This window comes from Odontesthes bonariensis, chromosome 3, assembly GCF_027942865.1.
Source record: "Odontesthes bonariensis isolate fOdoBon6 chromosome 3, fOdoBon6.hap1, whole genome shotgun sequence".
NCBI classification, from domain to species: Eukaryota; Metazoa; Chordata; class Actinopteri; order Atheriniformes; family Atherinopsidae; genus Odontesthes; species Odontesthes bonariensis.
The window spans coordinates 37,906,300-37,928,133 of NC_134508.1; the positions used below are offsets into that span (position 1 = coordinate 37,906,300).

General features: G+C 38.9%; 1 protein-coding gene across 1 annotated transcript; it reads left to right on the forward strand.

Annotated features, from left to right (window-relative positions):
• The first annotated feature begins 1,640 nt into the window (after positions 1 to 1,640).
• Positions 1,641 to 9,875, forward strand: rem1 (RAS (RAD and GEM)-like GTP-binding 1). The gene is made up of 5 exons (XM_075462261.1): positions 1,641 to 1,880; positions 3,759 to 4,153; positions 6,682 to 6,764; positions 8,802 to 9,009; positions 9,118 to 9,875. Exons 2-5 carry the CDS (start codon positions 3,793 to 3,795, stop codon positions 9,393 to 9,395), a joined length of 930 nt encoding a protein of 309 aa, XP_075318376.1. The 5' UTR covers positions 1,641 to 1,880; positions 3,759 to 3,792; the 3' UTR covers positions 9,396 to 9,875.
• Positions 9,876 to 21,834: the final 11,959 nt, after the last annotated feature.

A 21,834-nucleotide genomic window follows, 5' to 3' on the forward strand; every position in this document is an offset into this window, starting at 1 on the left:
AGCTGTTTCTTATTAGATTAACCAACCCGCTCAGTTGCACCTCTTACCTACACTTCAGAGTAAAACAGACTTTAAGCGAAACAATTAAAACAATGGCATTGTTGTCAACAAAATGGGCAAAAGATTTCAAATGTAATAACCTGACCTTATGATTCGCATGATTATGTAAGGTTAAGTTATGTTAGATAGGAGGACTGCTCTTCTCAAAGATCTCTTCTCTTCTCAATTGGTACAAAGAAATAACAACAGTTTAAATGTATGATATCAAGAGCTTATAAAGACACAGACTACCCTCATTACTATAACTCATGCTCCCTGCTGCCAGGCTATGCAACTAACAGTACAGGAGGAGAGGGAAAGTCTTAGTGCAGCCAACAAGCTGCCTCTGAGCAGCATGGATAAGTATATATTTCAATATTATGGATTTTAGGATATCTCTAGCTTTGTCTTTAGCTGGTCTCAAAACAGATGTGTTGCTTTTTGGTCAGCAGGCTTGTAATTAAACTCCTAGTGAAGAATTTGAACCTTAATTAACCCTTAAGAGTCTGTAATATAAATATAAATGTCCTTTGTGAACCAATAATAAGCTCAGTAAATCTCAAACCCATCGCATATACAACCAACGTCTTTTACACAGAAAAACTATGTAAATTGAAACAAACGATTGGTCAGGGGATTTGATTGGCTGGCACCTTCACTGCCACTGGAAAAGTTTTAAACTTACTTACTAGTTGTAAACTTAGTATCAGTTTGCTAGCAAGTACTTCAGTTTGTAATCTGCTGGTACAAAAACTCCATCGGCTGCCAAACCAGTATCCAGTTAGCTACATAGTTACCTGGTCAATAACCTAATCGGGTTACTTTATCACCTGGCTACTTAATCAACTGATATCACATTGCTTTACTTGTTAGTTAACTAGTGTCTTTGATACCCAGCTTAACAATCAATTATTTTATTCATTAAATAGAGATTCTGAGTAAACTCAGCTCTTCACTTTTAGTTAGTTAGAAGTGTCTATATCAGTTCATCTGTTTGGTAGCAGGTAAATCATCAGTTAGTGAACCTCTGGTTTTCTCCATCAGTGACCAGGTTGATACTCTTGTCGTTCATTATCTGCTGTATTGGCTTGTTTTTTTATTTGACCAGTGTTTTTGTTAATTAACTAGTTCGTGAACAGTCATCTAGTTGGTATCATTTAGAAAGTAGCTTCTTAATTCATATACTGTGGGTTTTTTTAATGACCAAACTGGAATATTTTTCAGTTAGCTTGTCAACCTGGTGTCTTCATTTGCCAATTGAAACCTGGTAGTGACAACAAGATATTTATGTTCCTTTGTTTAGTGATTCTTTGTGAGCTTTAGTTTGTAGAATATACTCAGGTCAAATAAGCGTTTTAATAATTTGATTTTGAAATAGGTGCTTGTGTTAATGACAATACAATTTACACTTTAATCTCACTTTAACCACATGCAGACAGTGAAAAAACATGTTTCCATATCATATCTAAACCAGGCTGTCCGGAGTGAGCTGTTTCATTAAGTTAAACTGTGTCTTTTAGGTCAAACAGGAAGTGACCAAAATGTTTCCTCAACCAGCTAGCCCTTCACGCTGATAAAACTCACACACACACAGACTCCCTCCTCAGATATCTGTTTCTCCTCTGCTGTCGCTCTGACACACACACACACACTGTAGGGAGGTAGAACTGTGATTCCACTGCTGAATTTTTAACGCTGTTGTGGAACTTTTTTTTTTTTCCAGCGGCAGGTTACTGTGGCACCAGGGTACTGTTACACTGACAGACACAGGGAGACAGGGTTCACTTCATTTCTGTTGTTTACTGAGGCTGGTGAGAAACAGACTGCGCGTGGCTTGTATGGTAAGTCGACATACTTATCTACAATACTATATATTTTCTACTTAAAGCATGAAACATTTATGTTTTACACTTTTAAAAAATACACTTAAAAAACACATCTATCAGTATAATGTCAACTCGTGTTTTTGCACATTAGATATTATATATTTTACACAATGTCAGTTCATATGATTAATGAAGTTTTTATACATCTATACGGAAACTTTTAAAAGACATTTTTTAGAGATTTCTCATGTTGTGACAAGATACTTGTCTAAGGTACTTTAAAGAAGTGAAAACATGCATGTCTCATCTCTTTTCTTCTTTGCTGTTGCTTCACTTTGACTGAAACTGAAAAATGTGGTTCATTACATTTTAGCAGCTAACTAAGTAGGGGTCATGTGCAATATGATGTGTTGGATCAGGGAGCTGTGCCTGCTGATCCCTTAGAGAATCTCTGATGTTTGTATTTCTGTTGTCCAGAAAAAAACCTAAAATTCTGTAAATCACAGCTAATTTTGAAGGATTTAGCTCGATTGTTCAGCTTTAGCCTTTTGTTTGTAACTATGAGCTTTTGGATCATCTCATTTTCCCTCCCTATCACTCAGTATCATTATTGGCAGCTTTAAATACTTGAATTATTAATTGTAGGAGGTTTGTATGTGTGTTGTTTCTGTCTCACACATAGCAAAAGTATCTGCAGGTATCCTTAACTTGCCTTTTCCTCTAGATTTACACTTATTTGATTTCAGCTTTTTCTTATTCTTCTCTGTTTTGTTCGTCATTTAAACTGAATCTGTTACACTACTGTTGTTTTTTACAGACAAATCAAACTATATGAGGGGATGGGTTGTTTTTCTCAAAAAGGACTCAATTTTACATAAACAGGCATGACTGGATGTTGTGCCCTGAGGTAGTGCATCGATTGAGGACACATACTCTAACAGACTCCATTAAAATGTAGTCAAAGTTTATATTACAGCTTAAATTGCACTGTGTTGTCAAATTAATTTAATTTATATCTTTGGCTACAGTATGTAGTTTTTTTTCTTGCTTCTTAGTTCAATTGTTGTTTCTGAGTATATTACACATTATCACGCATCAGCATTAAATCCATCCCTACATGTAATGCAGATTCATTCTGCCATTAGTATGAGAAGTATGAGAAGGACACTCATTACGATACTATATCTTCCTTTCCAAAGGACTGTTTATGCTGTTAATATCTCAGCATCAATGTGTTTCCAAACATATTGATCACGTAATTGTTTCGATGGCTTTGCAGTATTTTAATAATCTCAATCTCTAAAAGCCTCTGATTTAGTCTGTCAATGAAACTGGTTATTCACTTTAGTCAGCCTATTATCTTTATTTTTTACCAAGTTCTTCTGGAAAATAAACAATCTTCATATAAATGTTTCAGGATAAGAGAGGACAGTTACAGAGCAAAACCTTAACAGTAAAATTGTTGACACCATAATAACCTTCTCAGCTGTCGGTGCTAGAATCTATCTGCATGGTGGAGGTCAGCATAACCAAGCAGGAAATCAAGAGAACGCAGCCGCTCACTGTGTTGGAAATTAATTTAACATTTATCAAGGAAATCTCTGGAGGTTTTGACTGGACTTGGACTTTCCAAAACTGTAGTGTCGAGAAGTAAAAATGGTTGCATTTACATGTAACCCAACAACAGCATAAGCGGTTTTGTACTTATACTGATGGTTTCACTTCATTCTTTGGTCAACCATCTGTAAACCCATGCAGCAGTGAGATTACAGCGTACTGACATCACTGCAGCATGGACTGTTTGGTGTACAGTTAAATCACCTTGGTGAAAAGAGTTAAACTTGTTATATTTTTCCAGACTTCAACCGAATTTTTTGTGTTTCTGCCCCTTAGGCCTGCCCTGTCCTGATGCCGTCACGATAGCAATATGACCCTCAACACCCAGAGAGAGAAGGAGCCCCTGCAGCGGCGAAGCAGCACACCGATTTCTCCCCTCTACCAGCTCCCATCCTGGACCCAGGATGCTCGAAGCTCCAGCAGCACTCAGGCTGACCCGGAGCATTCTCGTCCACTTCGCCGCCATCCTCCTCTGGGACAGTCCGCGTCCTACCACCCGGGAGACACATCCCTCCACTACCGCGCCCACTGGAGCTCAGACTCTGATGACGATTCGCAGAGTGACTCAGACTGTGTTTACAGAGTGGTGTTGCTGGGTGACCACGGTGTCGGAAAGACCAGCCTTGCAGGAATCTTTGCTGGAGTCACGGAGAAAGATGAACAACCTGGAGGTGGGATGTTATTTGCATTCATCTTTCATGTGTTAGTTCTCAGCTATCTTTTATGTTCCTACCAACTTTTTTTTTAACAAATTGCTTTTTCATCATAGTTCAATTAATTACACTCTTTGAATGCTCCTCTGAACTCTGGATTCCATCAGGCCTGACAGGATCCAACTTTCCCAGCATCATTCAGATTTAAAGCAGGGACAGGAAATGATACACAGTGGAAACAATGAATGTCTCATTTGCAGAAGAACACCCACAACAAAGAAATACATTTTTAACCAAAATTATAATCCTTGATTTGAATGATGAAATGTGCATTAGGTACCATCGGTCAACATCATTTAAAGTGCAGTGACCATAAAAAAATTGAGTAAAATCAGTATTTTGTCTGGGAAACTTTGGCCATAAAAAAAAAACATACATCCTGAGTACACGTTTTTTTCTCAAGATTCTTGGCAGGTAAGTTGCTCCCACTATCTTGGAGAAGTAGCAGCTCCTCCTATGAGGATTCAGCTTGTGTCAGCGGCCTCTGCTTTCTCATGCATTCCCAGACTGACTCCACAGTGTTAAGATCAACACACTTTAAGCCCTTCTTACCACTCATGAAAGACTTTTTGTTCTCCTGGCTGAGGATAGGTTGTCATGACACCTGCTTTGGACCTGTGTTTGGACTGGATTTATTAAAAGTTGTCATGAAGGTTTCGGAGTGTTTAGATTTTGTTCACTGTATGGTGGACTAAAGGTCAACATATCTCGGCCTCTGTTTCTGGTTGAAGTCTGCAAGTTATGGGGAAAAAAAAGACAAAAATTTGCTTTCAGATGACATAGAGGGTAGGGATGGATAACTCCCATCTGTTTAGATATCATAAACATTGGGATTTCCCATCTACAGCAAACTTTTAAGGTGTTACTTGTTTCTTTGTCACACCCAAAGTCAAATAGAACGTGCTAAAAAGCTTTACCATAAGTGCATCTCGCCCCCAGTACAATACTGAGTATACACTTATAAGAGATATGTTTAAAATATACTCTGTATTTTAAACCTATTTTTTTCTATGCACAGTATCTTTGACTTTGTTGTGACATTGCAACCTTGACTGGCTCACCATTATTGATCAGCACTCGTGTCACGTGATGCTTGGCCTCTGGCCATGATTGGCAACCTTTATTGATCTACTGATAGTCTGTCATGCTGTGCAGGCAGGGTCTGCCCGCAGTTAGTTTTCAGGTTGGATGAATTCTGTCTGGGTTTGCATGTTTTTATTTTTGCTGTTCACTCTGAGTCTGAGTTGGTTTGCGTTGTTTTTTGTCAGCGGTCTGTTGTTGGCCACAGTTGTAACAGCTGTTGTGATTTGGTGTTGGCTCTCTATGCTGTTTGTTTTTTCTAGCCAGTGCTTGAAGAACATGGTTTGTGGGGTCAATGTTGGTGGTTCCCTCGTTTTTGCCAAAGTGAAATGTCTAAAACAAATTTGGGATAAATTGCTGATGAATTTGTGAATGTACTAATTATGCCTTTCTTAATAGTTATGATGATAAATGTAACAATGATAATAAATATTGAACAGTCACCTAATTAGTGTGGCAGATGTTTATCCATTGATTTATTGACTAAACTCTATTGTATGTTGTATTTGTTTATTAGGTTCCCAAAATATTTATGCATCTTTATTTAATAGGTCCATTTATTTATTCAGGTAATTTTGTTACTTTGTTTTGCACTCCAATTCAAATATCTGAATATTCGGAAGAATAATGAATTATTCATTGAATGGGATCCCCAAGATCATGAAAAACCTGCAAGTTCTGGAATTGTAGGAAGTCACGCAATGTTGTTTGTTCTTGTGAAAAGAAATTGATTAGGCTAACAATTTTCCCTCAGTGTGCAGCAATGAAAAGATAATAATATGTATATAAAGAGTAGCCTTGTTACAGTATAGCTGAATATGTAGTCAACAATTAAAAAAAATGTGGTTTGATTTTCGTGCAGAAGAAGAAGTTTTGAAATTTCCTTTGTGGAGAACTCAGTTTGAAAGGGTGATGTATTTAATCAGTTATTATAACGATAATGTTGTTATTTTACCATCACATCAATGGAATAAAATAGCCTTAAACTGAGAATAATATTGTTTATTAGTGTATATACCATCCAACAAAACTAACATTACACGTTGAATAATAACTTTCAGATCACATTTCCTCCAGAATCATAATCAGATCAAAAATTAAATGTCCTCAACAGTTTGGCTCCAGATAAAATTCAAGTAAAGCTAATTTCTAATCTCTACGTGTTAGTGCTGTCATAACATGGACAGTATTTAAGACATGAGCAGAAGAAACACAACAGGTAAAGCAGGACAAGACACATTAGAAAATCCCTCCAAATCTAACAGGAAACACAGATTGATACCTGTAAATGCAAAGCAGAAACCCAACACAGCTGGGCCTGAGCTCCTCCTCATAGAGATGTAAACATGTCTGGGACATGTTTATTTGTCCTGTTGCTCATTGTGTGTGTTTATTATTTGTTACAGTGGACACCTATGAGCGGACACTGACAGTCGATGGAGAGGAAACAACGCTGATCGTCATGGATACGTGGGAGAATGACAAACTGGTACAGTGTGTTTGAGCGTGTGTGTTGATGGGGTACAGTGGTGGAGCATGAGAAGCTGATTAATTCCTGCTGGAAGTCATGTTTAGGTCCATCTGAGAAAAGAAAACAACTCTGTTCTCACTGCCTTTAGTTATTACAACAAGATTATAATAAACAATAATCATACGGTAATATAAGTCCTATTTTATCATCGAGATCCTGATCAAAAGGTACCTTTTACCAGAACAATAATGATGATTTTCTCGAACAAACATGCTCCTTGTATATAGAATACTGTCATGAAGTTTGATAGAAGCTCTAATTTTGCCTATAGTTTATTTCTCACAATGTCAAAGCACCTAAACTCTGACAAAAATGTCAAAGCGATACAATGTAACTTCTCAAAAAGCCCATTATGGGGCTCCCCCTACAGGCTTGGAGGTAATGTACGGTTACACTGTCGTAAATACAACACCCTTTCGCTTTCACGTTTCACGTTTGTTGACGAACCGGCGAGGAGTCAGAAGGTGCAAGCTATGTCGACCGAGAAGGTAAGAGTAATCAAATGTACCCGGGAGCGTGAGAGGGGTCTATTTGTTTTTGCGGTTGGTGTGCCAGAAAGCAAGTCGAAGTACTTCCGCTCAGCTCCCGGGCCGGTCCAGCAAAGTTACATAGCGCAGTTTTTCCTACTCAGACCCCCGAAGGGCATAGGAGACAGGCCAATCGTAATATTAAAACTCATTCTAGCCACACAATTTTTTTCAAGCTGTTATTTTAAGGTAGAAATGTTACATAGTATTGCTTTAACGGTTCAACAAAAAATCAGATCAGACTTTATTGTCTTCATGTTACATGTTGTGTTTCAAGAAAAACTTTTCGGATAATTGCAGAAATGGTTCTGTTTAGCAGAAAATTTTGTAGAAGATTTCTGATAGTTGCATATGGACTTATTTATCTTTTAGGCATTCATTAAAAGACTGTCTACTTGGCTGTAAGATCTTTCAGTTGCAGCCAATCACATAATCTAATGTGGAAAAATGTATATAGAAAATAACTTATTTCAAATTCAATTTTATTTTTTAAATTGTTTCTACCAATGGGATTTTATAGATTTTTTTTTTTGTTGTTCAATACAGCTTGTATATTTTCATCCATCTTATTCAGAATAACTGGCTCCGTTCATCTTCTTAGTCACGGTTTGACCACTAATCTCAGCACAGGCCTAAAACACAGTGAAGAGACTCAATCTCTGGCAAGCCATGCAAAATTAAGAGATGTTTAAGTTGCTCTGCTGCACAACGTTGATCAGGGCAAACAACTTTAGAAAATTACATTCTCAAATCAGTGTCTGCAGGGCTTCAAACTAACTTTTTCTAAAAAAAAAATTAGGAGCGCCACAAAATTTAGAAACATCCCTTGAAATTACTTTTTAGACATGTTCTTTTACTAAGAAGATGAAAAAAATGTTTGTAGTATCTCTGCCTTGAGCTGCTTTGGTGTGCATCTGTCCATGCAACCTATGGTCTGAAGGCCTTACAAACACTGATGTCAAAGTTTCCAATTATTCAAACATATTTCATACTTTGAGGAAAGGGTGATAGCCCTAACTTAATCATCAACTACTTTACATGAGCCAGTCTGAAAAAAGGTCTTTCCTGCTGATTCCTCATCTTAGCCTTTTCAAGAACAATTGTACAACAGGTGGTGATGTATCGATCGGACACAAGTAGCTGACAACCAGCGCAGCATTGTTTCCAATCCACGCTATAATGGCATTTTGCATTAGTGCTCCTGTTCTCTTTTATTCGCACACATACACTAGACATGAGCACACACATTCCAACTCTATTGCTTTCTTATTGTTCACATATGATATGGTAAAAGATGGGTGCCACATTTGCAAGTTGCACTGCTGCTCCTGTTCAAAAAGTTTGGTCACATCCTCCACAAATGATGCAAAATACAACAAAATGGTCCCAGTCTGAAGCACTAGATAGCAAATCAGCTCGTTCAGTCTGATTTAAATGAAGATGTTTCTACTTCTGTGTTCTGTAACAGGAGGGGGAAGATCCATCCTCTCATGAAGACTGTCTTAAGGTGGGGAGTGCTTATGTCATCGTCTACTCCGTCACTGACCGCTCAAGTTTTGACTCTGCGGCTGAGCTCCGCATCACGCTGAGGCGCACTCGCCAGGCCGAAAATCTTCCCATCATCCTTGTTGGAAACAAGAGCGACTTGGTACGAGCCAGAGAGGTCGCTGTGGAAGGTGGGGTCAAAGGTCACAGTGAGGAAAATACACACGTAACAAATAGTCCAGATGATCACGTGATGTTAGTATAACAATTATCTATTTGACTGTGTGTCAAATCTCTAGAAGGCCGAGCATGTGCAGTGGTGTTTGACTGCAAGTTCATTGAGACGTCAGCGTCTCTGCAGCACAACGTGGCCGAGCTGTTTGAGGGCGTGATACGACAGATCCGCCTCCGCAGGGATGGCACCGAGGTCACCAAGCGCAAACACTCCATCTACAAGCGCAAAGAGAGTCTTACCAAGAAGGCTCGGCGCTTCCTGGACAGACTGGTGGCGCGTAATAATCAGCGCATGGCGGTCAAAGTGCGGTCCAAGAGCTGTCACGACCTTGCCGTCCTTTGAAGACACGTCTTCATGAAGAGTTTTTTTGTTTTGTTTTTATTTTGACTCCTTCAAGTTTTCTCTGGTTGTGATATTGTGGACAATAGGGTCAGCTCTGTCTGTCACAATCAGCGAGATGACAAACTCAGACGAAGCAATCAGCATTGGACTGAGTAAACAAACAATACGTTCTCACTGTGATCAGTGGGACCAACTCATTCCAGTGTTTTACTGTTTGATTTTAAACTTTTATGTGGTTTATTTCCTCCAGATGTCCTGAATATGAATATTCCAGATGAATGTAAAGTATCATCACTGTAGGTTTTATAAGTTGTATGAGTGCTTAATTTTCCGTGTCTGTGGGTTTGTGTGCGCGAATGACTGTTGATACTCTCCATCGTGGAGGTTGTCTTGTGGTTTTCTGAGTCCACTGTGTTGTTGTCCTGAGATTTCTACTGTTTTCAGCTCACTAAGCAAAATAAAGTTTCAAATGAACAGAAATCTAAAAATCATGTTTGAATGACAACCACTGTGACCTACTGTATGTATGGATATACTTTTAACTTCTTGTACTTTTATCATTTTCTGATTCTTTGAAAGCAGTGCAATGAAGCTGAGCTGCTGTAAAATAACATCAAACCGATTCAAATCAACAGGATTTTATTGTGAGCCCACATCAGACCGCCTGGTTGCCCCACTTTTTAACAGATCAAATATCCTATCTGTTTATTGATCAGACATTTTGGTGACACACATGTACAGGCACACACACACACACACACAGACGCACTGTGGTTTTGCAGGGACAGTAGATGGAGGAGGAGTGTTGAACATTGATTTGATGAGGGTAATGGAAAGAATGCCTGACTCTGCTCAACCCGGATGACACACACACACACACGCACACACACGCACACACACACACACACTCACAGTGATGTGTAAACATCCTCTCAGTGGAGGAGGACCAGAGACTTAGAGCTGTGAGTTCAGCTCCCTCCTGAATTTGTTAAGAATAGCAACATTAGAAAAATCACTCCTCTGTGATTCTTCTCTGAATCTGAGGTGTAAAACTTTTACAATAAGTGTTACAATAAGTACAATAAGTTTACAATATTTTTTTTTGGGCTGAACCTTTGGACTAGTCCTCTAAAATATAGTTTAGCTCATTTCAACTTAAGTAGTGATTATTTTAAGCGGGGGATTTGTAGCCATGACGGCTTCAAAACTGGCTAAATAACTGTTCTAAATAAAAATAGTAAACTATTTTGTTAAACTATGCAAATGAAAATCATATAAACCCTGGTTTTCACTTAATAAGGGACTCCCACACGTATCTAAGAGAAAAAAATAATTAATTTAGGCTTCATTTGTATTCATCTGTGCCTACAAAGCTAGCATGAGTCATCATCTTTGCATCAGATTTTACTGTCGATAAGATCAATTAAATCAACCTGAAGTTCTTGGTTCAGTTCAAAGTATCATTGTCTGGTGTGAAATTTGTAGTTGTCATTTTTGTGAGGGATTTTGAGAAAAGCACACGAGAAAACCTGAAAATGATATGCAGTATAATAAAAAAAGTTTTAATGAGTTCAAACGTTGCCAACACTATAGTGTCCAATAAACCTCTGGTGAATAATGTCAAATATGTTTAATAATAAACTCAGTACTTATAAAACTTACTTATAAAAAGTTATTCCAAAAGGCTCCATAATAACTGATTTATAACCTTTTAGCCTTCAGCCAAGCAAACTTGTGTCATTTCTGTGAAAGCAAAGCAGACCAACCATGTGTTTTTATGATGTGAAATTCCAGAAGATAAATCATGATGAAATCCCTTCAAACTGAACCAGACGTGTGATTAATTCAGTTAAGCCAAATAAAATAAAACAAAATGCCAGTACAAAATGCCATTTTTCCCTGTTCATCCCTGTTTGGAATCATTCAGGTGCAGCATCAGTCAGGTCATTACCAGGTGTTTCTTTATATGTATATATATATATTCATGTCAGTTTAGTAAAGTGTTTGAACTTAGAGCATATGACTTATTAGAATGAAGTGGCAGAACCAAAATTGTATTATTTTATTAATTCATTCCTTCATTCATTTTATCAAAAATCCAATATGAACAGGAGCAAGAGCAAAGCTAGTAGGCTAACTTGTCTCGTTCTCGTGTTAAATCCAGCTCAATCAGCAGGAAAATAAGTTCCCATTTCACATCTTTGGAAACCAAGGTTATCTGTCATACACACATTCCTCAGCAAAAGGTCCCCAGCGTGTCTGTCACTAGGTCACAATGATGGTTTGTGATTCAGGTTATGTAAGATGCGTTATTTTTATGCAAAACCATGATGTTTTCCCTTGACCAAAGCAGGCATTTTTATTTCCTTACCATAACCATTTATATATGTATATTCTTTTCTAAACCTAATCAGATAGCTTTTGTTTATCCAAAAAAGCACAGAGACAGAGTGAAACAGCAAGCATGTTTACATGACACTAGTAAGAACTAATTATTGTGTTAGTCCAACCAAAACTGTACTTTTAAAATGCATGTCAACATATTAGTCTGACTGAAATCCTATGAGTTGTAATGGCCAAGATAAAACAAGAGGAGAAAACAAGTTAGTTGCAGTCACCTGTTCTACCCTTTAAAAAATGGCTGTTTGTTAGTTTATAAAACAACAGCTACATGTGACTCAAAAAGCAAATAAGCAAAAAGAAATGTCCAAAGAGAAATCTTTAAAAAAGGAACATACATCCAACTATGTCTTGCTACTGTAGGTCATGCATCGTATACGCTGTGCATTTGTGAAAAAACAAAACAGTTACATAACGTAACTAGACACTGTGTGTTAATTGGGTTTTCCTGTCTTGTACCTTTTCCTATAAACAAGTGAGAGAAAAGCAACATCCATCCATCCATTCATTCATTTTCTATAGCCAGCTAATCCAACTCAGGGAGGCTGGAGCTTATCCCATGTGTCATTGGGTGGGAGCAGGGTACACCCTGGACAGGTCAAAGCAACATACAGCTTATCAGAAACTCTTCTCCTTTTTTCAGAGTTATCACTATGTAGCTGTCTGGATCATTTGAGCAAAAAGTCCAGAATAAATGATAATTTCTGCATGTTTTAAGAATGCGGTTACGTGTTATCCCTTCGGAAAATGTTGGTAAATTTCAGGGATGAGCTAAAAACAACTTGGGTGAAAAACAAGGGTGTCAAATGGGTGTCAAACCTGGAGCAACCAAACTTAAGTCCATAGATTTGTTCCACTGCTGCCCCTTCAGCCTCTTAATGGGGATTTTTGTTCATGGGTTCATATTATAATGTTTACTTTCAGCACAAAATACCACTTTGGCTGGGGCATCGCAGCACTAATATCAAATAACAGTGTATGTGTATCCCGGAGATGCAACTAGCTGTGAAAAAAAAAAATGTCAGTATTTAACACCCTTTAAATTAAAATGGATTAGGTGAAATTGATCCTTGCTCAAGGCTAGAGATTTCAGCCCTTGGAAGAACTTTTTTAACTACATACAAAAACATACACTGACTGTTCGAAAAATAGTAAACGCTGAAAATACTGTATATGGATAATTGCTGAGCTGTAAACAAACCAAGAAGCCTCAGGCTGAGAGAAAGCCTCTGTAAGTCGTTCTGTGCCCGAACACACCATCACTAACCTGAACATTATTCTTAACAACATTTCAAACATTTCAGCCCCTTTGAGGTGCGTTTGATTTACAGGCACAGAGCAGAGAACACAGGAAAATCAAACACGCTCCTGTGTTTATTTAAACTGCGCAGTAGATTCTCTGCCTGTGTCTGTCTCTGGTTCATTGTTCATGCATCAGTAAATCTGCCTCTTTATTCACAGTCGGACACCACCAAGATGAACAAGAATGTAAACTGAGCAGTTTAACTGTGACGCACTGGTCTATGGCTCCCCCTGCTGGACGAATGTTGTCTGCTCAGGTCCTCCATAACATGCTCTCTTTAAAGAAAAAGCTGTAAACTAAAGTCGTCCATTGTTCCGTCACGTCAACTTAACTCGCCGGATTGGATGCCTAGTGTCGCCGTGTTGCCTGTACAGTGGGCGTGTATACGAAGTTGTAGATAGAACAGAATGGCTCCGGGGGAAAGTAAATAACTTGTGATTTTAACCAACCTTAGTTTCCCGTCTACGGAGAGCCTCGCCACTCTAAGCCCCATTGTATGCAGTCCCACCAGAATTCCACTGGGGGTGATCGCGGGCGAGTCCAGAATGAATGGGGGTCTATGGGGCTAAACGGCTAAATATATTTATTTCACCTGCTTGTCATTGAAACATCACATATTTTATTCTAGATTCGGCAAGTTCAATATAGATTATAGGTCGAAAGTCGAATTAATGAGTATTTATGTCCTTTCAATTTCTTTCAGTTTGGGTCGTTGTTGGCCATAAAACGCTAGCATTCTGCTAATGAATGCTGATTGGTCAGTGACGGACATGCGACTGATTACGACCAGAGACCCCGCTTGATGGCAGCTGAAGCCAAAGCAGTGGCTGTCCAGAATGGAATATGAAACAGAATCTTAAGGAGGACCTTCCCGCTATTAATATTTAAGTTAATATTTGTGTATAGTAACTTATTTCTTCCTGCGGGCACTTTTGTTTTCAGATCGTTATATATGTATTGTGAAAGTACATGGGTATAAATGGAATTTGAGTCTCTTATTCGTGTGTTCAACGTGTCAATATACATGGTTTAGTATTACGACCTTAAAAAGTACAGTAAATGTCCCGCTCCGTAATATTAAACAATCATTTTTATTCCGCCATTCCTTCACGGCCTGAATTCTGCAGCTTGACTGTAAATTGCAGTGGCAGTAGGGGGGGGTTAGTAGATAGATTAGGGGGTTAGTTAGGTTTGTTAGATTAGGTTAGGTAAAATAGGTTATTTTAGGACATTAATAAATATATGTTTAACAACAAGGGCCTACTTTTGGAATCTTTATTTATTCATTAGTCCTTTGTTTTATTAAGAAAATCAAACTCACTGAACGTGTCCATGCATTCAAACTGAGCTCTGTTGGTATAAACTTTGTCTAAACTTTGTTTTAATTTTCGCTATTGCCACCGTAAGTTGGCTAGGGCAGCGCTATGGAAAGAAGTATCTATATATAGCTCTGGGCTAGGGTACATAGCGACCGTGCTGAATTGCCAGACGGGCTCATGGACGGGCTCTGCAGTGACTCAGAACTTGCCGTAAAGCAGAACGTACGCAATCTGTGGCGTCATCACCATTTTTGAACGGCTTTTTAGAACAGATAAGTGAACTTCAAAAATGCTATATTCAGCCGAGTGTATTTTTTAGTCCCCCCCTTTTGAATGCAACTTTCAAATTACTTGACAAAAAATTATATCCTGAGAAAAGTGGATTTTTAGGGTGCACCCCCATAGACCCCCATTCATTCTGGACTCGCCCGCGAGCGCCCTCACATGGACAGAGACATCATTTCAGAAACCGGAAGTTACCGAGAGTGGCAGTTTCTCTTCCATTAGACATTCTCTGAGCGAGCCCAACTTTTTGATGTGCCGCAGGTCCGCCGCTCGCCGTGCCGGAATCCCAGCATGCTTTGCGAGCACGGCGACAACGATCGGCCGGATTTCTTTGAAAATGAATTGAATGCGTTGGATACGGCTTGACGTGCCGGAATAGTGGACGACTACCGTTAGTCTTTTCTTTACGAGATTCAACTTATCAAATCAAATCAAATCAAATTTATTTGTATAGCACATTTCATGTACAAACAGTTCAAAGTGCTTTACATAAAATAAAAGCATTGCAGCAGGAAGTGCAAGAAGCATTAAAAATACATAAAATAATATAAAGAGAAACAAATAAAATCATTTAAATGAATTTAAAATCAGGCAACAGTCTAGATAAGTTAAAAGATATTTCATGCATAGACACATGAGAAAAGAAATGTTTTTAACCTGGATTTAAAAAAGTCTACATTTGGTGAAAGTTTAATCTCCACTGGCAGTTTGTTCCACTTGTTTGCAGCATAACAGCTAAATGCTGCTTCTCCATGTTTAGTCTGGACTCTGGACTGGACCAGCTGACCTGAGTCCTTGGATCTAAGAGCTCTACTGGGTTTATATTCTCTGAACATATCACAGATATATTTTGGGCCTAAACCATTCTGGGAATTGTAAACCATCAGCAGGCTTTTAAAATCTATTCTGTGACTGACTGGAAGCCAGAGTAAAGATTTTAAAACTGGTGTGATGTGTTCAGATCTCTCAGTCCGGGTTAAAACTCTAGCAGAAGCAATCTGGATGAGCTGCATATGTTTAATGCTCTTTATGGGAAGTCCAGTTAAAAGAGCCTTACAGTAATCGAGTCTACTGGAGATGAATGCATGGATGAGTTTCTCCTGGTCTTTTTGGCAGAGGAAACCTTTAATTCTGTTGATGTTTCTGAGGTGGTAAAAAGCTGCCTTGGTGACAGCTTTGATTCAATTCAATTCAATTCATTTGCCAAATACAACAAATGTCATCTCAAGGCACTTAGATAGTAAGTGCAATTCAAGCCAATTGGAATTCAATTAATTAATAATAATCATAATTCATAAAATCATCCAATTCGTTCATATAGAGCCAATTCAAAAACAATTTCCTAGCTAAGAAAACCAACAGATTGCACTGAAAACTTTTTGTTTTTCGGTCCAACCTCCCGGCCTGAGCGTGCCTGAGGCGACTGTGGAGAGAAACGACTCCCTTTTAACAGGAAGAAACCTCTGGCAGAACCAGACTCAGGAAGGGTGGCCATCCGCCTCGACCAGCTGGGGTTTGAGAAGGCAGAAAGGGGGGGAGGGCCGCAGCGGCGGCGGCACTGTAACACCATTCAAAGGATATCTGTTGGAACAGGGAAACACGAGTTAATGACCACAATAATATCACATATACATAAAGAGAGTAAAGTGAGGAAAGGTGTGTCAGATGAGGTCCCCCAGCACTCTAGGCCTATAGCAGCTTAACTATGGGATGTTTCAGGATTACCTGAGCCATCCCTATTCAAGGTAAACACAAGAAACTTGTGCTAACGAAAAAATAAATAATAAAATAAAGGACCAGACTCAGTGAGTAATTCCCTATACTCCCTATATAGATCTGCTCCTCACACCGCAACAACCATCTTTTTACAGCCACAAGCTACCTCAGCCTCTCACCAACTGCACACCAGTCACAGCGGGGTGGGGATGCAAACCCTGGTTCGGGTAGGGGGTAATGAAAGTATATAGGGTGCCAGAGGTGGAGGCAGAACAAGACACACTAGCAGATACACTATCAGATTCAACAGACCTAACTATAAGCTTTATAAAAAAGGAAAGTTTTAAGCCTGGTCTTAAAAGTGGAAAGGGTGTCTGCTTCCCGGACATTTACTGGCAGCTTATTCCACAATAGAGGGGCCTGATAACTGAAGGCTCTGCCTCCCATTCTACTTTTAGAAACTCTGGGAACCTCAAGTAAACCTGCAGTTTGGGAACGAAGTGCTCTGTTAGGAAAATATCTTACAATGAGATCTTTAAGATATGATGGAGCTCGGTCATTAAGAGCTTTATATGTAAGGAGAAGAATCTTAAATTCTATTCTGAATGTAACAGGGAGCCAATGAAGAGAAGCTAAAACTGGAGAAATATGATCTCTCCTGTTAGTTCTCATCAAAACTCTGGCTGCAGCATTTTGGATCAATTGAAGGCTTTTCAGAGAATATGTGGGACAGCCCAATAATAAAGAATTACAGTAGTCCAATCTTGAAGTAACAAATGCATGGACTAGTTTTTCTGCATCACTCTGAGACAAGATGTTCCTGATTTTAACAGTATTACGAAGATGAAAGAAGGCAGTCCTAGAAACCTGTTTTATATGCGAGTCAAATGATAAGTTCTGGTCAAAAATAACTCCAAGGTTCCTCACTGTAGAACTAGAAGCCAAGGAAATACCATCTAGAGTAACTATATAGCTAGACAATTTCTCCCTGAAACGCTCAGGTCCAAAGATAACGACTTCAGTTTTGTCTGAATTTAGAAGCAGACAGTTCTGAGTCATCCAGGTCTTTATGTCTTCAAGACATGCTTGTAGTCTGACCAACCTATTGGGTTCATCTGGTTTTATAGATAAGTACAGCTAAGTATCATCAGAATAGCAATGGAAATTTATGCCATGCTGTCTAATAATGTTACCTAGTGGAAGCATGTATAAAGTGAAAAGAATCGGTCCAAGCACAGAACCCTGGGGAACTCCATGACTTACTCTGGTGTGTGAGGAAGACTCTTCATTTACAAGAACAAACTGAAATCTATCAGATAAATATGATTTAAACCAGCCTAATGCAGTTCCTTTAATCCCAATAACATGTTCAAGTCTGTGTAATAAGATACTGTGATCGACCGTATCAAATGCAGCACTGAGATCCAACAGGACAAGCACAGACACAAGTCCGCTATCAGAGGCTAAGAGGAGATCATTGGTAACTTTCAGCAGTGCAGTTTCTGTGCTATGATGCACTCTGAATCCTGACTGAAACTCTTCAAACAGATTATTTCTGTGTAAGTGATCACAAAGCTGAGCTGCAACTATTTTTTCAAGAACTTTAGACATAAAAGGGAGATTGGATATAGGTCTATAATGAGCCCACACTTCTGAATCAAGAGTAGGTTTTTTAAGTAAAGGTTTAATTACAGCAACCTTGAAAGTCTGAGGTACATATCCTGTCAACAAAGACAGATTGATCAAATCCAATATGGAAGTGTCAATTAATGGAAAAACCTCCTTGAACAGTCTGGTTGGGATTGGGTCTAAAACACAAGTTGATGGTTTAGAAGAGACTATTGCTGTTGTTAGTTCAGAGAGATCAACTGGGCAGAAGCCGTCTAAATACAAATCAGGTTCTAAAGATACTTCTAAAGCTGCTGTACTTGATGACACATCACTGATAATAGTGGGAAGGACTCCATCAATCTTCTCTCTGATAGAAACAATTTTATTAATAAAGAAGCTCATGAAATCATCACTGCTGAGAGTTAAAGGAATAACTGGCTCAGCAGAGCTCGGACTCTTAGTCAGACTGGCTACAGTGCTGAAAAGAAACCTGGGATTATTCTTATTCTCTTCTATCAATGATGAATAATAAGCAGTTCTAGCTTTACGAAGGGCTTTCTTATACATCGTTAAACTATCTTTCCAGACTAATTGAGACTGTTCTAAATTAGAGGAACGCCACTGTCTCTCCAGCTTTCTTGCAGTCTGCTTTAAAGCACGCAGCTGTGAATTATACCAAGGAGCCAGCCTCTTCTGACTGATTACCTTCCTTTTCAGAGGGGCAACATTGTCCAGTGCTGTACGCATTGAAACTATAGTGCTGTTGTCAACAAGAGAGTCAAGTGCTGCTGGAGTAAAGTTTAGGTAGTCGTCCTCTGTCATATCTGCACATGGCAGTGAAGAAAAGGATGATGGAATTAATTCTTTAAATCTGGTTACAGCATCCTCTGATAGACACCTTCTATATGTAAATTTCTTCTCAGAAACTGTATAGTCAAGTAATGTAAACTCAAAGGTTATCAGAAAATGGTCAGATAAGACAGGGTTATGAGGGAACACTGTTAACTGTTCACTCTCAAGATTACAGTTACAGAGAATCTTCGAGTCTCAAGATATTTACCAACGCTGACCCTCTTCTCTTTGCTACCAAACGGAATGATCTCAGTTTTGTCTTCATTTAATTGTAGAAAATTCTCTCTCATCCAGGTGTTTACTTCCTCCAGACACTGACACAGAACGTCAGCTGGGCTGCAGTCGTCCGGTGACAGAGACACATAAAGTTGTGTATCGTCTGCATAACTGTGATATTTGATGTTAAAATTCTGCAATATCTGACCCAAAGGGAGCATATACAAGTTAAACAGAAGAGGTCCAAGAATTGACCCCTGGGGGACTCCACAAATCATGGCCACTCGCTCAGATTCATAGCTGCCAATAGTAACAAAATAACTCCGGCCTTCTAAGTAGGACCTGAACCAGTTAAGGACCGCTCCAGAAAGTCCAACCCAGTTTTCAGACAGAAACTCAGAATAAGGGCCAGGTGGACGATACACAACAACAAACACAAGAGGTTTCTGGGATTTCCACTTTGCGTGGGAAAAACTGAGAATCAGAGATTCAAAAGAGCTCAAACTAATCTTGGGTCTGGGACTGATTAGTTAACCTGATCTGAAAATAGCTGCCACTCCTCCTCCTCTGCCTGTGGTTCGAGGAACGTGAACATTTAAACAGTCAGAGGGAGTTGCTTCATTAATGCTAACATGATCCTCCTGCTGCAGCCAGGTTTCTGTAAGACAAAATATATCAATATGATGATCACAAATCAACTCATTCACTAACAGACTTCGAAAGGAGAGATCTGATATTCAGCAAACCACATTTAATAGTTTGATGTTTTTGTTCAGTTAAAGTTTTTGTTTTAATAATTTCTTTTTGCACAAGAGGATTTGCTCCTTTTGTGTTAATTGATTGGATGGGTAGCAGCAGGTGGGAAGCTGCAGAGTGTGTAAGACTACAACTCTGCATCCTGGTCTGAACCCTGGGTTGTCATGTTTTAGGGTGGCAAATAAATTCATCCATATTTCTAGAAATGAGAGCTGCTCCTCCCAAAGTGGGATGGATGCCGTCTCTCCTCATCAGACCAGGTTTTCTCCAGAAAGATTGCCAATTATCTATGTAGCCCACGTTGTTTGCTGGACACCATCTAGACAACCAGAGATTGTAGGACGACATGCGGCTAAACATGTCATCACTGGTGTGGCTGCTGAAAGTCAGATCTGAGTCTATCAACACTCCGAGGTTACGAACTTGGTCAGTGATTGTAAGGTCCCGAGTCTCAAGATATTTACCAACGCTATTTACCAACTTAAGGAGATATTTTCTGTGGGAGCACAAAATACAGTTATTTAGGAAATCTTTTTACACAATACTCCTTTCATTTCTTTTAAATGAGAGGGAAAATGCTTTAATTCTTTTAATTAAAGCCTTAAAAAATATCCGGCTTCTATGTGTGTCATACAAGCAAACCTTAACATTTTTGTGTATACAGAGAAAAAGAGATCTAGAGAGCGTGGTAGTTACCTGGCTTCATTGTTACCATCTTGTGGCAGCTATAGGTGGATATGACAGGCTATTTCTTAAAAAGAAATAAGAAAGAAGGCAATGAAGTGCAGGTGAGGCTCGAGGAAGATACCCTGCTTTTTTAAATTATTGGTTGCATAAGTTACGTCTTATAATATTGACTAGTTTCTGCTTTTTGGGAGCATAAGAGATAAGGTTCACCTCGATGTAAGGCTTCACGAGGGCTTTGACAGCTACTGATCTAGCTCAATGGTATTCACACATCATTGTATGACGGTATTTCCAGCGCACACCATCAAATATGGTTTTGAAATTAATGAAAACATTTCATTAAAAAATACTGCATAGATACCAAAGGGAAATTATGAAATCAATTACTTATAACAATGTAAGAAATGTAAACTATTCATCCCAGACTGAAAGTTTTTGGTGTCCCAAGATGAATAGAAAAGAAAACAATGAAATATTTAAAGCTGCAGTCTGCAAGATTTGTTGTTGTCATACGTAAAGTCCTACTTTTTGGCATTTTAAGAGTTTACATGATCTATCAGAATGCTTGAAGTTGAAAACGGTGACCTCCGTAGTCGCAAAATGCAAGAAATGCTTATTTTTTAACCGAAAAATAAAAAGTTATTCAACTTCCTGTCCCGCCCCTTCAAAACACATGAGAACTCGTGCACGTAGACGTGCACGCCAGATGCGCCTACACGACTCCTCATTCATCAACTCACCTGTCATTTGCGATCATGGAAGACACAGTAAGTAGACAAGCCGTAATGAAGTTCAATAGTCCAGATAAATAAGCGTGGGGACGAGCCTACCTTGTATCGCGCGTGCACAATCGGTGATTGACAGGCAGCAGAGCCCAGCTCCTAAACCTGATTGGTTACCTTTTACCGGTCCGGTCTGCAATTTTGTAAACAAACCTGCTGGCTTTGGAGGGACCTAGCGGGACATATAGGGGACCTAGAGAACTCTTTTTTTTTTTTTTTTTGTATTGGGGTATTTAATGTACTACTTTCAGAATCCCCGGACAGTTCCAGGCATTATGCTTGAAAAAGAGTTGCAGACTGCAGCTTTAAAGTAATAGCTTAACAAAAAAAATAGCAAACATAAAGAATGATGACTCAAAAAAACAACAAACAAAAGGTCATGTAGGCTACACATAGAACAAACTGAAAACAAAAATGTTCTTGCAATCATCATTGCATCCAAAGTTTGATCAGATTTTACTCAGTGTATGGTAACATGTTTTTAATGAGCCAGACACGTTGGCTTCTTTTCT

What these genes read in the sequence shown, in the direction of transcription:
- rem1 (XM_075462261.1), top strand. Translation starts at nt 3,793, where the DNA reads ATGACCCTCAACACCCAGAGAGAGAAGGAGCCCCTGCAGCGGCGAAGC. An exon ending in CGTGGGAGAATGACAAACTG is followed by an intron (nt 6,765 to 8,801) that starts GTACAGTGTGTT and finishes GTTCTGTAACAG; the next exon opens with GAGGGGGAAGATCCATCCTC. An exon ending in CAGAGAGGTCGCTGTGGAAG is followed by an intron (nt 9,010 to 9,117) that starts GTGGGGTCAAAG and finishes TCAAATCTCTAG; the next exon opens with AAGGCCGAGCATGTGCAGTG.